Consider the following 11,673-nt stretch of genomic DNA (forward strand, 5'->3'; position numbering starts at 1 on the left):
TAGAGGTGAAGGAGGAGAAGCTGCTCCCTTCCTCCCGGCTCAGCTCCAGGTCATCCTTCTGTGTGTTAACAGGATGTTGAGATCCCCCCTAAATTTGGGTATTGACCAAGAAAGCACATGCATCCATTGCATCCGACTCAGATGCTCTTACTTAAGAAAGGGCCATGTTATTGACCCACAGTGGCACTTAGGTTTTATCGGACTGCAATAAAACCTCTGGTTTACAAAGATGGATTCCGACCAAGTCCTGGGGCCGACTGTACATGGGCTTAGGGCAGAGCTACTCTTGAGGACCCAGGTCCTCTGTTGGTACTCTGCAGAACCTAGGTCCATGGCCATCCCTCAGACATCTTTACCATCTTGTATCTCTTGGATTGGTGTGGGGGAGGAGAGGTACCATGAAGTGGCCCAGATGCCTGTTCCCAAGGAAGCCAGCAGGGTTCTGGTTCCCAGAGGTGACAGTCAACTGGTTCCAGGCTTGTCCTGCAGCTCCCCCTCCTGGAGGAAGTCAGCATCACCTTCCAGGACCTGTTTCCCAAATCTCAGGATCTTCCTTGGGTCAAAATAAAGTTTTTCCAAGCCAATGAAAAGGCAGTTAGCTTTTCCTCTCTCTTACAGCAAGCAGAAGAGAGCTTCCAGAATACCTTTTGCTTATTTTCCAACCCCCGACCAAATCTAGGCCTCGCACTCACCCAGACAATGGCAGCAGCCTCCTCACCTCCCTATCGCCAGTCTTTCCCTTCCTTATTCGGCCCTTCACGCTGATGCCCAAGCAACCTCTCCAAAACGTCAGGCCAATATCCCTCGTTGCCTACACCCAGCCTGGTCTGATAGCCAGGCCTCTGCTTCAGCCATGCTAAATGGCCCTCCTACATGGGGCTGACATCTTCCACACTAGTGAGGCTTCATCCCTGGCATATCCTCTGATTGGAAGGCCACCCAACTCTCTCCTTCAGGAAGCAGCTGGAGAGCTGCCTCTTCACTCCTGCAGGCAAAGTGGCAGTCACCCCCACTACCTGTGGCGCCACAGCTCTGGTCCTCAGCCCTTCTGTTATCACGTCTCCTTGAATTATGCTGCCTTAGCATTACACACTTAGAGTGAGCTTCTAGGAGTGGTAGTGGTGTCTTGTTCCTTTCTGTGGCTACTATCACCCACCCTGCTTAGACAAGCCTGACAAGTGAGTAAGCCCTCAGGAAACAGACTGACTCTTCTGTGGTTACTGAGTATTTCCTACGTCACCTGTGAAGAAATAGGAACAGATCTTCCTTATCAGTGCTGGCCTGACCGACACCTCCAGCCCTGGAGACCACACAGAGAAAGGAGATGCTCAGCCTTCTTGGGTCAGGCCTTAGCCAGAGAGCCCCCAGGTTCAGAGATCTTCAGGGCTCAGGAAAGGGCAGGCCCTCCCTGGGCCCCAGGGTGTGGTCTCATGCAAGGCCACTCCTTTGCAGGCCTCTGCTTCCTCAGCCATAAAGTCAGGAGATCAAACTCAGTTATCTTGAAGAGCCCTCTACCTCTAAAATTCCTGGAGAATTCGTGCTCATCCCTATGGACAGCGTTTCAGTCTGCATGGTCCCTGTAGAAGTATCTCCTAGCTCAGTCAGGTCACTGCCCAGGGAGAAGTGTGGGCAAAAAAAATAAATGTCCTGATCCCACGGCTTGCCCTGAGGCCTTGTCATGGGGCCAGTGAGCATCCAAGTGACCCTTAAAAGAGGGAACAGCCTGGGATTATGCCCATTTTCTTCCTATTTCCTCCATATGGGCCTGCCCACCCCCTCCCTTCCTGGATGGCCAGGCCATTCTTTTTTTTTTTTTTTTTTTTTTTTTTGGTACGCGGGCCTCTCACTGTTGCGGCCTCTCCCATTGCGGAGCACAGGCTCCGGACGCGCAGGCTCAGCGGCCATGGCTCACGGGACCAGCCGCTCCGCGGCATGTGGGATCTTCCCCGACCGGGGCACGAACCCCTGTCCCCTGCATCGGCAGGCGGACTCTCAACCACTGCGCCACCAGGGAAGCCCGGCCAGGCCATTCTTACAGGGGCCCCCCCATATGGTCCTGGACTTTGGATGGCCTCAGCCTTTCAGATCCTAACCTGTCCCTCTCTGCAGCTTCCTTGGCTCCCCACCTTGGTCTCCTTATCTTGGTGCCTTTCATGGGGCCCCTCTGTTAGGTTGATGCGGTGCAATGACACATGGCCTTGGGGAGTTCACAGTCTAGTCCCCGAAATAGTTATATAACCCACAGTGGTAGTAGCGTGTAGACGCTACAATGCAGGGCAATACAGCACTGGGTGCTGCCTGGCTCAGCAGGAAGCAAGGCGCCGTGAGTCTTCAAGGGTACATGTTATACTAGCCAGGTTGAGGGTGAAGAAATAAAGGCATTTTAGGCAGGGGAAGCCCCACAGGCAGAGAGGGAAGGTAAGAAAAGGTGTAGTTGGTCAGGGAATTACAGGAAGCCACTAAAAAGTTTTAAGGTAGTTGGGGTAAAACGAGCAGGGTGCTAGAGGGGTAGCAACACCATCAGGGGTTCAGGAGTGTGTAGCAGAATCATTGGGTGGGTTGGTGGGGCAAGGGCCCACAGGCAGGGAGACTAGTGAGCTCTCACCTGGAGATGACTGTCCCAGGCAAGGGTGCTGACGGGTGTCCGAGAGATTCTCTGTCTGAGAGGGTAGATTCACCTGCCTTCATGCCTGATTAGCTGGCAGGAGTCAATGAGCAAAGAATAGGATGGGGTCTGGGGTGATATCAGGATTTTGGCTTGAACAACTGTGTAGATGAGAAGCAGGAAGAAAAGCAGGTTGGAGGGAGGAGAAATCCATTTAATCTGGAATTCCCTGTGTTTACGATGTCTGAGGGACATGCAAGAGGACCAGGAAGCAGCAGGATAGGGGCTTTCCAAAATGGCCAGCACTGGCCCCCTCTTCCCAGAGACCCCTGAGGATCAGGCGCCGCAGTCATCCAGTGGCTCAGCCACAGGGGTCCAAAGAGAACATTCACCTCTACCACCACCCCTTGCCTGCCAGAAAAAGGCACCAATTCCTCTGTCACCAGGGGCCACTCTGGGGGCAAAGTCTGGTCCAGCTGTGAGAGCTGCCCCTCCTGGGACAGGCAAATGAACTCTGCCACCTCAGAAGGAAGATTCCAAGTGTTGGTCCCCTCAAGGTCAGATCAACGCAGGCCCCTTCCCTGGGAGACAGGGAGCAAGGCCAAGCACCCGCTTCCCATGACGTGACAGTTCTTTTCCTTTCTCTTCCCCAAGTTCTTCCTTACCAACCGCCTTTCCATCCCCACTGTTATCTTGTCTGACCTTCAGGTTCATCTGAGGAGGTTTTAAATGCACAGAACCAGGCCCCGCCCCTGCAGATTCTGATTCATTTAGGCCTGGGGTAGTGCCCAGGAATCTATATTTCTGTCAAGTTCTTGGGCAATCCAGTTCACTCTACTGGGGAATCCTCCACCCTTCTTCCCAGCCTCTCCCTCTTCAGGCATCTTATTTGGGGGATCACAGTCTGAGAAAAGGAAAAACGTTTATTTTTAGCAAACCCAAGATCCCAAGTAGGGGTAGGGGCAGAATCCCCTCTTCCACCTGAGTGCCTAGGGCCATAGACTGCTGCTCTGGTTCAGGCTTGGGAGAAGGGGAGCCCCCAGTGGGGCAGGACAGTCACTTGTACTGAGGAGAGGGTGGGGGTGCAAGTGGGGCAGCGCAGACACTTAGCATCTTGTTGGTGTCCACCTGAGTTGACTTGAGCATCTCAGCCTTGAGGCAACCGCTGACGCCCAGGCTGGGCGAACCCCCAGGCTCCTCGCCAGCTTCCTCTCCCAGGGGAACCAGAGTGTAGGTGGGGGTCATGAACATATTGGGGCAGGGCAAAGTGAGGCCTGAGCCCAGCTCACCTGCCGTGGGCAGCAAGGCCTACAGTTGTTCCACACCTGTCTCCTTGGGGATGAGGGCCAGCTCCGACTCAGGCTTCACCTCAGCCTCGGCCTCCCTGTCCCCCTCCCGTGCCTGGTTCAGCTCAGGGTTGCAATAGTTGATGTACTGGTACAGGGGCCGCAGGCGCTGGGCCTTTCCTGCAAGGACCCGGGGCAGGGCAGGTGCTGGAGCGCCAAGCTGTGCCATGTCAGGGGTCCAGCAGGCGGGGGATAAAGGGAAGGCCCGGGGAATGCCACTCACGCTCCAGTCCTAAGGTCTCTGAGGACGCAGACACTGTGCTGGCCACCACAGGGAGCACTGGGGTTCCCACACTCTTGCGCTTCTTGGCTTTTTTGTGCTGTTTGGCAGACGGCAAGGGCTCACTCTGGCTACTCTCCCGCTCCTCCCTCTGCAGCGGCATCCCCTGTGGCAGCTCAGCTTCAGCCCTAGGATGGGCTTGGTGGCTAGGTCCTGGGAGGCTAGGGGACAAGAAGTCCTGAGGAGCCAGCCTCCAGCCTTGGCTCCTGTGCCCTGTCCTAGGGAATAGCCCTGTCTACCTACCACCCCAGGCCCAGATTCTTGTCCCTTTCCTGGTCAGTGAGGCCCGGGGCTGGACAGGGGCCAAGAGCTCATGAGTTCAGCCCCTTACAAGGCTTTGAGACTCCCTCTCTGGATGTTCCCTACATCAGAGCTCTTGAGGGACAGAAGAGGGGAGGAGTGATGGTGGTGGCAGGGGATAAGTATGTACACTGCAGGAATGCCCGATTTAGGAATCCTACGGAATCCACCCCCATTCCACCTCCCCAGCCCTCAGCTTCTTCCCTCTGAAAGCCCCCTCACTTGACCAGCTTCCTCTTCAGACCATGACTGGTCCTCACAATGGAGGCCATAGGCCTGGGGCCTTTCTCCTCTAGTGCCTGCACCTCTGGCTTGTGCCTCTCTTCCTCCAGCTTGAGTCTTTCCTCCTGGATCTTTGGCTCTGAGACTGGCCCTGTTGGACACTTGTCTTCACCCTGGGTTTGGCAGGCTTCATGGGCTGGCACTAGGCACTGGTCTCCCATAACTGGACACTAGAGGTGACACATAGGTAACTGGTCACCATGGCCAGGCAAAGGATACAGGGATCAGCCATTAGATACCAAATACAGATGAAGGGCACCAGCCCATGCCCCTCCCAGGCTGTGGAGCCTGTCCTGGCAGTTAGGGGGTCATTGCACAGAAGCTGGTCTCCTAAAGCTCTGTGGCCAAGTGTTTGAAGGCTAGACAGCCTAATGGTCACCTCAGAATTCTGCGCATGGCCACCAGGCACCTCCGTAAGCTGTGACTGTCCCAATGCTGTTCCCTCTTGGGCCCCTGGCCGCTTCTCAGCCCCTGCTGAGGCCATGGCTGCGGAGGATCAGTGCATCCTCGACGGTTGCTTGGGGGACGTGGGGGGTGGGAGGTGGAGGGCGGACCCTAGACTGGTAGACCGTGAGCTGACCCCGGAGAAGGGCCGGGTTGCGAAGGGCAACTGGCAGCCGGTCTGGCCCCACCCTCAGCTGGAACTACAAGCCCCAGAAGGCTTTGCGCCAGGGGCATTGGCCCCTGACCTCAGGGACGGAAACCATTGTTACCTGGCAACAGCAAAGAGGTCGGGTGGCGGCAGTGGGCGGTGAAACTGCTTGGGTGAGTACCCTGCCCGGGTGAGGAGGGGCTGCCAGCGGGGCAGGGAAGTGGGCTGAGAGCGGAGGTGGCGAGCGCAGGCCAGGGTCGGGAGGCGGGGCGAGGGCCAGGAACGCAGGCAAGGCGGCACAGCTGGGGTCAGGGCCCGGGTCCAGGGAGGAGGTACTGGGCTGAGGAAGGGGGTTCGGGGCCGGAGATGCGTAGCCCGGCAGGCCTCGGTGCATTGTTGCAGAAGGACGACGGCGGCATGTGCGAGGGTCCTTCCCGCATCTCGGGGCCCATCCCCCCAGACCCTACGCTCTGTCCTGACTACTACCGGCGGCCGGCCTCGGGTGAGTTGTGGGGTGCCTCACCCTGGCGAAGCCAGAGCAAGGGTCGGGCCCAGCTCTACCATTGAACTCTGCGCTCCGCCCCGTCTGGCCTCTCAGCCCAAGGGCGCCTTGAGGGAAGCACGCTGAAGTTGGGCCTGCTGACTCCGGACCCCGACCTAGACGCCACCCCTCCCCGCGGACCCCGCATCGGTCCCGGAGCCCAAGAAATCCTGGAGCGTGGCCGGCGCGGCGTGGGTGGCGTGCTGCTGCAGCTCGGGGGTATTTCCCTAGGCCCAGGGGCCTCTCCCAAGAGTAAGTTCTGGACAGAAGGGACGGGGCGAGTCTGAAGTCAAAGCTGAGATCAAAAGCAGCTGCTTCTCCTTCCCTGAGGAAGGCTTAGGCTTTACCTCTCTGACTGTTAGTTTCCCCGACTATAAAAGTCCTCTCTTCTTCCTCGCAGGAGAGGACTAGATGAGGTATCCCCCAGAAAACCCATAGCTCAGCTTCATTAATTCATGCATCAATGAAAGGTTGTTTCTTGAGTGTCTCCTGTGTGCCAGGCCCTATAGGTGCTAGGAAAACAAGGTTGGAGAAGAGCATCATCGAATCAAGATGAGAGACAATAAACAAGTGAACTGGTGAATATGATATGCAAGATGATTAATGGTATACTTCGCAATAAAAAATGTAGAAAATCATCAGGAATAGAAGAAGATAATTACTGTGTGAGGAAGGGAACAAGGTGACGAGGTGGACTTAGATGGAGATGTCAGGGAGATCCTTCTGTGGGAGGCAGGGTGTGGGCCTGTGTGTTCTCTGTTGTGAGTTGGATTGCATGAGCTGTATGTAGGGCAGAGCCTGGCAACATCTTTTCCCCAGGGAAGGACCCTAAAGACCATGAGAAGGAGAACCTGAGGCGGATCAGGGAGATCCAGAGGCGCTTCCGTGAGCAGGAGCACAGCCGGGAGCAGGACCAGTCCAGGCCCCTGAAGGCTCTCTGGCGCTCACCCAAGTATGACAAAGTGAAGTCCCATGTCAAGGCCCAGCTGCAGGTACCTGCCTCAGGCAGCCAGAAGTATTGCCCATCTTTTTGACAGTTATACTCTGATCTGAGTTATGAGGAGGGTGGAAAACCGCAGGGAACTAAGGTAACAGGGGACTAAGAGATAGCTGGTTCTGCTGCAGAGTGGGGCTGGGGGGCTTTCTCAGGAGTGATGATGGCTGGGTGATTCTGAGGGGCAAGTAGGAATTAGGCTAGGGGAGGATGGAGGAGAACATTCTATAGAGATGGAACCTCACGGATAGAAGTCCTAAGACCAGAGGGAGTGTGGGCAGTGGGGATGCTGTGTTCAATTCACTGTGAGGGAAGAAGAGCGTGAGGTTAGGCCAAGAAGTCACCTGTACCCACATCATAAAGGGCCACATAATCCACTTCTTACTTTTATTTCTAAGGACAATGGGAAGGGCAGGGGCAGGGGTATGTATGGTGGTAGGATTCTATCTGGGTAGATAGTGGCACCACTTCTCTGTCCACGGGTCTGAGACGGAGAGGCAGGATTGAGAGAAAAGACAATAAGGTCATATGTGGATGTGTTGAATCAGGAGCATTTATGGGACTCGCAGGCAGTGGGAATATGTCCAGCAAGCAGGTGGAGAATCAGATGCGGATGTCAGGAGTGAGACCCAGGAGTTATTGAGGATCTGGCAGAGGACGATGAGACCAGGGAAGTGACCCTGGATTTGAGGGCTTGGAGACCAGCTGTTGGTGACCTTGGTGGGGACAGAGCCAGAAATCTTGGCTAGGAAGGAAAGAAAAAAGAAATGGTGGCTGAAGCCAGGACTGAGATAGAAGGAGGGGTATTTGTTTTCTTAAAGATGTGAGAAACACACATGTTTAAATGCTGATGAGGAGAAGTCCTCCTTCATGACGAAGGAGGCCAATTCCAGAGGACTGGTGATAGAGAAAGATCCTGAAAGGCAGGAAGGGCAGAGTCTTGGTCTTATGGCTTGAGACCCTGACCTCAGCCTGACTGATCCCTCTGCTATGCCTTGGCCTACAGGAGCCCAGCCCTGCCTCTGGGACAGAGCCTGCCCATTTCCTGAGGGCACATTCCCGTTGCGGCCCTGGGTTCCCACCACCCCGTGTCCCCAGTCCCCAGCTAACCCCACCAGGTCCCAATGCTAAGGTGAGAGGATGTGTGAGGGCTGGGAGGTAGGGCAGGGATCCTGGGGAGGTTCAGGGGCACAACACAGTGCTACCTCATCATGCTTGCCATGTCCTGCAGGGCCCAGGCCCAAGTGTGGACTTCATTACCCACAATGCTCGCACTGCCAAGAGGGCCCCCCGGCGTCATTCTCGCTCGCTGCAAGTCCTGGCACAGGTGCTGGAGCAGCAACGGCAGGCCCAGGAGCACTACAACGCCACACAGAAGGGTCACGTTCCCCATTAGTAGGTCCTACTGCCCAACACCCAGGGTAAGGGACACTTATGGTGGGTGGGAGCCAGCATCTGCCCTGGGATTATCAATCCTGAGTCTGTTGCATCGCAGCTTGTTGGAGCGGAGGGATCTGTGGCGGCAGGAGGCTGAGGCCCGTCAGCACAGCCAGCCGGACCCGGCCATGCCGCCTGGCCACACTTGCATGCCTGAGAACCAGCGGCTGGAGACACTGAGCAATCTGCTCCAGAGTGAGTATGTGGCCAAAGGAAGCTGGATGGGGAACCCACTGGGGACCATGCTCCCCTGCCCAGCACTTACTGTTCTGGGGCCCCTGTAGGCCAGAGCCAGCTGCTGCATGAGCTGGTGCTCTTGCCTGCTGGGGCGGATTCACTGAGAGCCCAGAGCCATCGTGCTGAGCTGGACCGGAAGCTGATGCAGGTAGAGGAAGCCATCAAGATCTTTTCCCGCCCCAAGGTCTTTGTGAAGATGGATGCCTGAGCCCTTTTATGGGGATAGAGTCAGGGGTCTCACTGAGGATCGCTACATGGTTATAAAGGGCAGGACTGGGCCCCATCATAGAGTGGAGTTTGAAGACAGGAGCAGTGGGTGGGCAGTATCCCCAGAGCACTCTTCCCAGTCACTGGTGGCTGTGGAAGGGCCATCCCAGCCTCTTAACCCCTTTGTCAAAATTAAACTTTTTGTACACAGTGGAGTTTGTTTCCATAAGAGCTTTTCTCACCCTAGAAATGCCAAGCCTGGTGTCCTTCCTGCTGATTGACTACAGGAAGGTTTCTCTGCTGCCCTTATCACTCCTCCACTCCTGCCTCATGTCCAGGCCAGAAGGCAAGATTGTGAGATCAAGGAGGAGGCTAGGGCTGGGAAACAGAAGGACCATAACTGCATTTGTAGAAAACCTTTAATGTTCCCCAGACTGAGAGGGCCCATGAGCAAGCTAAAAAACCCCACGGGGGAAGTCCCTGCCATGTCCCAGCAGCCGGGAAGGGCAAGGGGCTGCATCTTTGCCTGTCAGAGGCTGAAGCCACTACCATTTCCTTGAATGCTACTCCCCCAGCCAGAGCTGGCCTGCTCCTGATCATCCAGGGAGGGCAGAGAGCTGCGGGCATCAGGAAGTAGGCGGCTTGGGCGCAGGTCCCAGCATGGAGGCCCTTGAGACAGCCCATTGGAACAGGGAGGCTCGCGGTTCTCAATGATCAGATCGCTGCTGTCATCGTCGCTATCAGGCTCAGCAGGCCCAGGCCCAGCAGAAGGAGGCCCTGTCAGACGCCCAGATGCCCCACGCACCACATTATTGCGCTGATTGGCTGGCTTGACAGTGACAATGAGGTTGTGGCTGTTCGCGACCATCATGTCTGTTACTTGGTCCAAGGTCTTCCCAGCTACCTCAATGCCATTGACCTCGAGGATCTCATCACTGACTGCCAGCAGCCCTGTACTCTCAGCCAGGCCCCCTCGTACCAGGCGGGAGATGAAGATGCCTGGAACCCGTTCCAGGCCCTGGGGAGCTACGCGCACACTCATGCCATCTCGGATGTAGAAACCCAGGGGGCGGTCGGAACCATGCTTATGCAGCCGCACCCGTCGGTGGGTCTCAGGCAGTAGGTCCACATCTATGACTGAAGAAACCTGGCGGAAATCTTGTGGCAGGCTGATTAGCAGGGGTGGCCGCGTGCGCAGGGATGCCACTGGCCGAAGTAGGAGCCCTTTCTTGCGCCGCTGCAGAGAGTTGGAGGCAAAGGCCAGGCCACTGGAATCAGCTTCTGCTGCACGAGAGGGGGACGCTGAGATCAGAGACCCTGCTTTCCCATTTGGGCCCTTTTCCATCAGGCCAAGGCCTGAGGAAGGGGGCACTGTAGCTACTTCCTGCCACTTGGAGGTCAGGCCAAGGGCAGGGACTGCAGAGGGTGAAGCCTGGGCACACTGGGCATGGACTAACCCTTCTAGACTTGCCCTGTCACCCTACCCCACAGAGGCTGCCCACTGTACCCCATCCTCCTCACCCCGCTTCTGCACTAGCAGGCGCAGCGGCGGGGGCCCACTGGCCAGGGCCCGGTGCAGGCTGTCGTCGTTGGTGAGGGGCAGTAGGTTGCCGTGAGCATCCGTATAGCCAAGCAGCACGTCCAGGCCCGGGATCTGGTGTACCACACGCAGCAACCGAGAGAACTCTTGGAAGCCGCTCACCGAAGCGCGGGGCAGCGCGAAGCGTCGGAACTCGGCATCAAACTGGAGGCCGGGGTGGGGGGGCGGGGAGGGGTTAGGATGGAGTCCGTGCCCTTTCTCACCACGGGTCCGAAGGTGGCAGGGGTGAGAAAGACGGGGGGGGGGGGGCTTCACAACAGCTGCAGCCTTGCACCCAGTACAAGGGACGCTGTCCAAGGTCTTCTCCCCGCCCTCAGGTACCCAGGCCACAGAGGGACTCTTGAGGCCGGCAGTAGAAGGAAGGAGGATGGATGGGGGAAAGCGAGAAGAAAAGCCGGAGAATGGGACGTGGAGGATGGAGGAGAGAAAAAGGTGGTCGGGACCAACGAGTCAGGAAGGGGAGAATGAGGGAATTGGAAGCTCCTAGGGCCGAGGCCGGAGCCGGGGCTGGAGGGGCCCTTACTTTGCTCTTCACCTCGACGATGCTGTCGGGACTGCGTGCCGGAGTCCTCTGCGGCCTGGCCATGGCGGGGCCAGGCGGGCCGGGGATGATGCCCCAGGCGGACCGCCGAGGCGCAGGTGCACAGCCCGGCCGGCCCGCGCCGCCCCGCCCCTGGAGGTAGCACTCGCCCCGCCCTCCTGTCCGGACCGTGACGTCAAGAGGGCAGCGACGGGGAGTTGAACGCGGAGTCCACGTTTCCTAGGAAACGGAGATAAGGGTGGGAGAATCTTTGCGTCCTTCTACGTCATTACGCTACGGTCCCCGCGTCCCGGGAATCTGGGGGAGGGGCTTGGCCAATCCGAGGGGGGAGAGAGGGAAGTATTTGTTGAATGCTGTGTACTTTTTTGTAATTTATCATGTTAATCTTTTTTAAAATTAATTATTTTTTTGGCTGTGTTGGGTCTTTGTTGCTGGGCGCGGGTTTTTTTCTAGTTGCCGCAAGCGGGGGCTACTCTTTCGTCGCAGTGGGCAGGCTTCCCATTGCGGTGGCTTCTCTTGTTGTGGAGCACGGGCTCCAGTGGTTGTGGCACGCGGGCTCAGTAGTTGTGGCTCACGGGCTCTAGAGCGCAGTCTCAGTAGTTGTGGCGCACGGGCTCAGTTGCTCAGCGGCATGTAGGATCCCGGACCAGGTTTCGAACCCGTGTTCCCTGCATTGGCAGGCGGATTCTTAACCACTGCGCCACCAGGGAA

The 11,673-nt window shown here is 57.0% G+C and overlaps 3 protein-coding genes across 10 annotated transcripts; 1 reads left to right on the forward strand and 2 right to left on the reverse strand.

Annotated features, from left to right (window-relative positions):
* The first annotated feature begins 1,873 nt into the window (after positions 1-1,873).
* Positions 1,874-11,375, forward strand: ENKD1 (enkurin domain containing 1). 8 transcript variants are annotated; one of them, XM_073796902.1, is made up of 8 exons: positions 1,874-5,578; positions 5,808-5,907; positions 6,004-6,198; positions 6,766-6,938; positions 7,947-8,072; positions 8,172-8,335; positions 8,436-8,572; positions 9,069-9,244. In XM_073796902.1, exons 2-8 carry the CDS (start codon positions 5,823-5,825, stop codon positions 9,242-9,244), a joined length of 1,056 nt encoding a protein of 351 aa, XP_073653003.1. In that variant the 5' UTR covers positions 1,874-5,578; positions 5,808-5,822. The 8 variants fall into 8 exon arrangements, 6 of the variants coding, with proteins under 6 accessions (XP_073653003.1, XP_073653001.1, XP_033700049.1 ...); XR_012328308.1 differs by lacking the exon at positions 9,069-9,244 and adding exons at positions 8,662-8,762; positions 10,739-11,375 and having other exon boundaries at positions 2,009-5,907; positions 8,436-8,576; XR_012328309.1 differs by adding an exon at positions 8,662-8,762 and having other exon boundaries at positions 2,009-5,907; positions 8,436-8,576; positions 9,069-9,204.
* C19H16orf86 (chromosome 19 C16orf86 homolog) lies at positions 3,662-5,306 on the reverse strand. The gene is given in 4 exon segments (XM_033844161.2): positions 3,662-4,071; positions 4,175-4,422; positions 4,754-4,983; positions 5,193-5,306. Coding segments are annotated over 4 exon segments (993 nt in total). The 5' UTR covers positions 5,298-5,306.
* Positions 9,351-11,068, reverse strand: PARD6A (par-6 family cell polarity regulator alpha). The gene is made up of 3 exons (XM_073796904.1): positions 10,945-11,068; positions 10,343-10,565; positions 9,351-10,102 (listed from the first exon to the last, which is right to left on the reverse strand). Exons 1-3 carry the CDS (start codon positions 11,005-11,007, stop codon positions 9,351-9,353), a joined length of 1,038 nt encoding a protein of 345 aa, XP_073653005.1. The 5' UTR covers positions 11,008-11,068.
* Positions 11,376-11,673: the final 298 nt, after the last annotated feature.

Source organism: Tursiops truncatus, chromosome 19 (assembly GCF_011762595.2).
Source record: "Tursiops truncatus isolate mTurTru1 chromosome 19, mTurTru1.mat.Y, whole genome shotgun sequence".
NCBI classification, from domain to species: Eukaryota; Metazoa; Chordata; class Mammalia; order Artiodactyla; family Delphinidae; genus Tursiops; species Tursiops truncatus.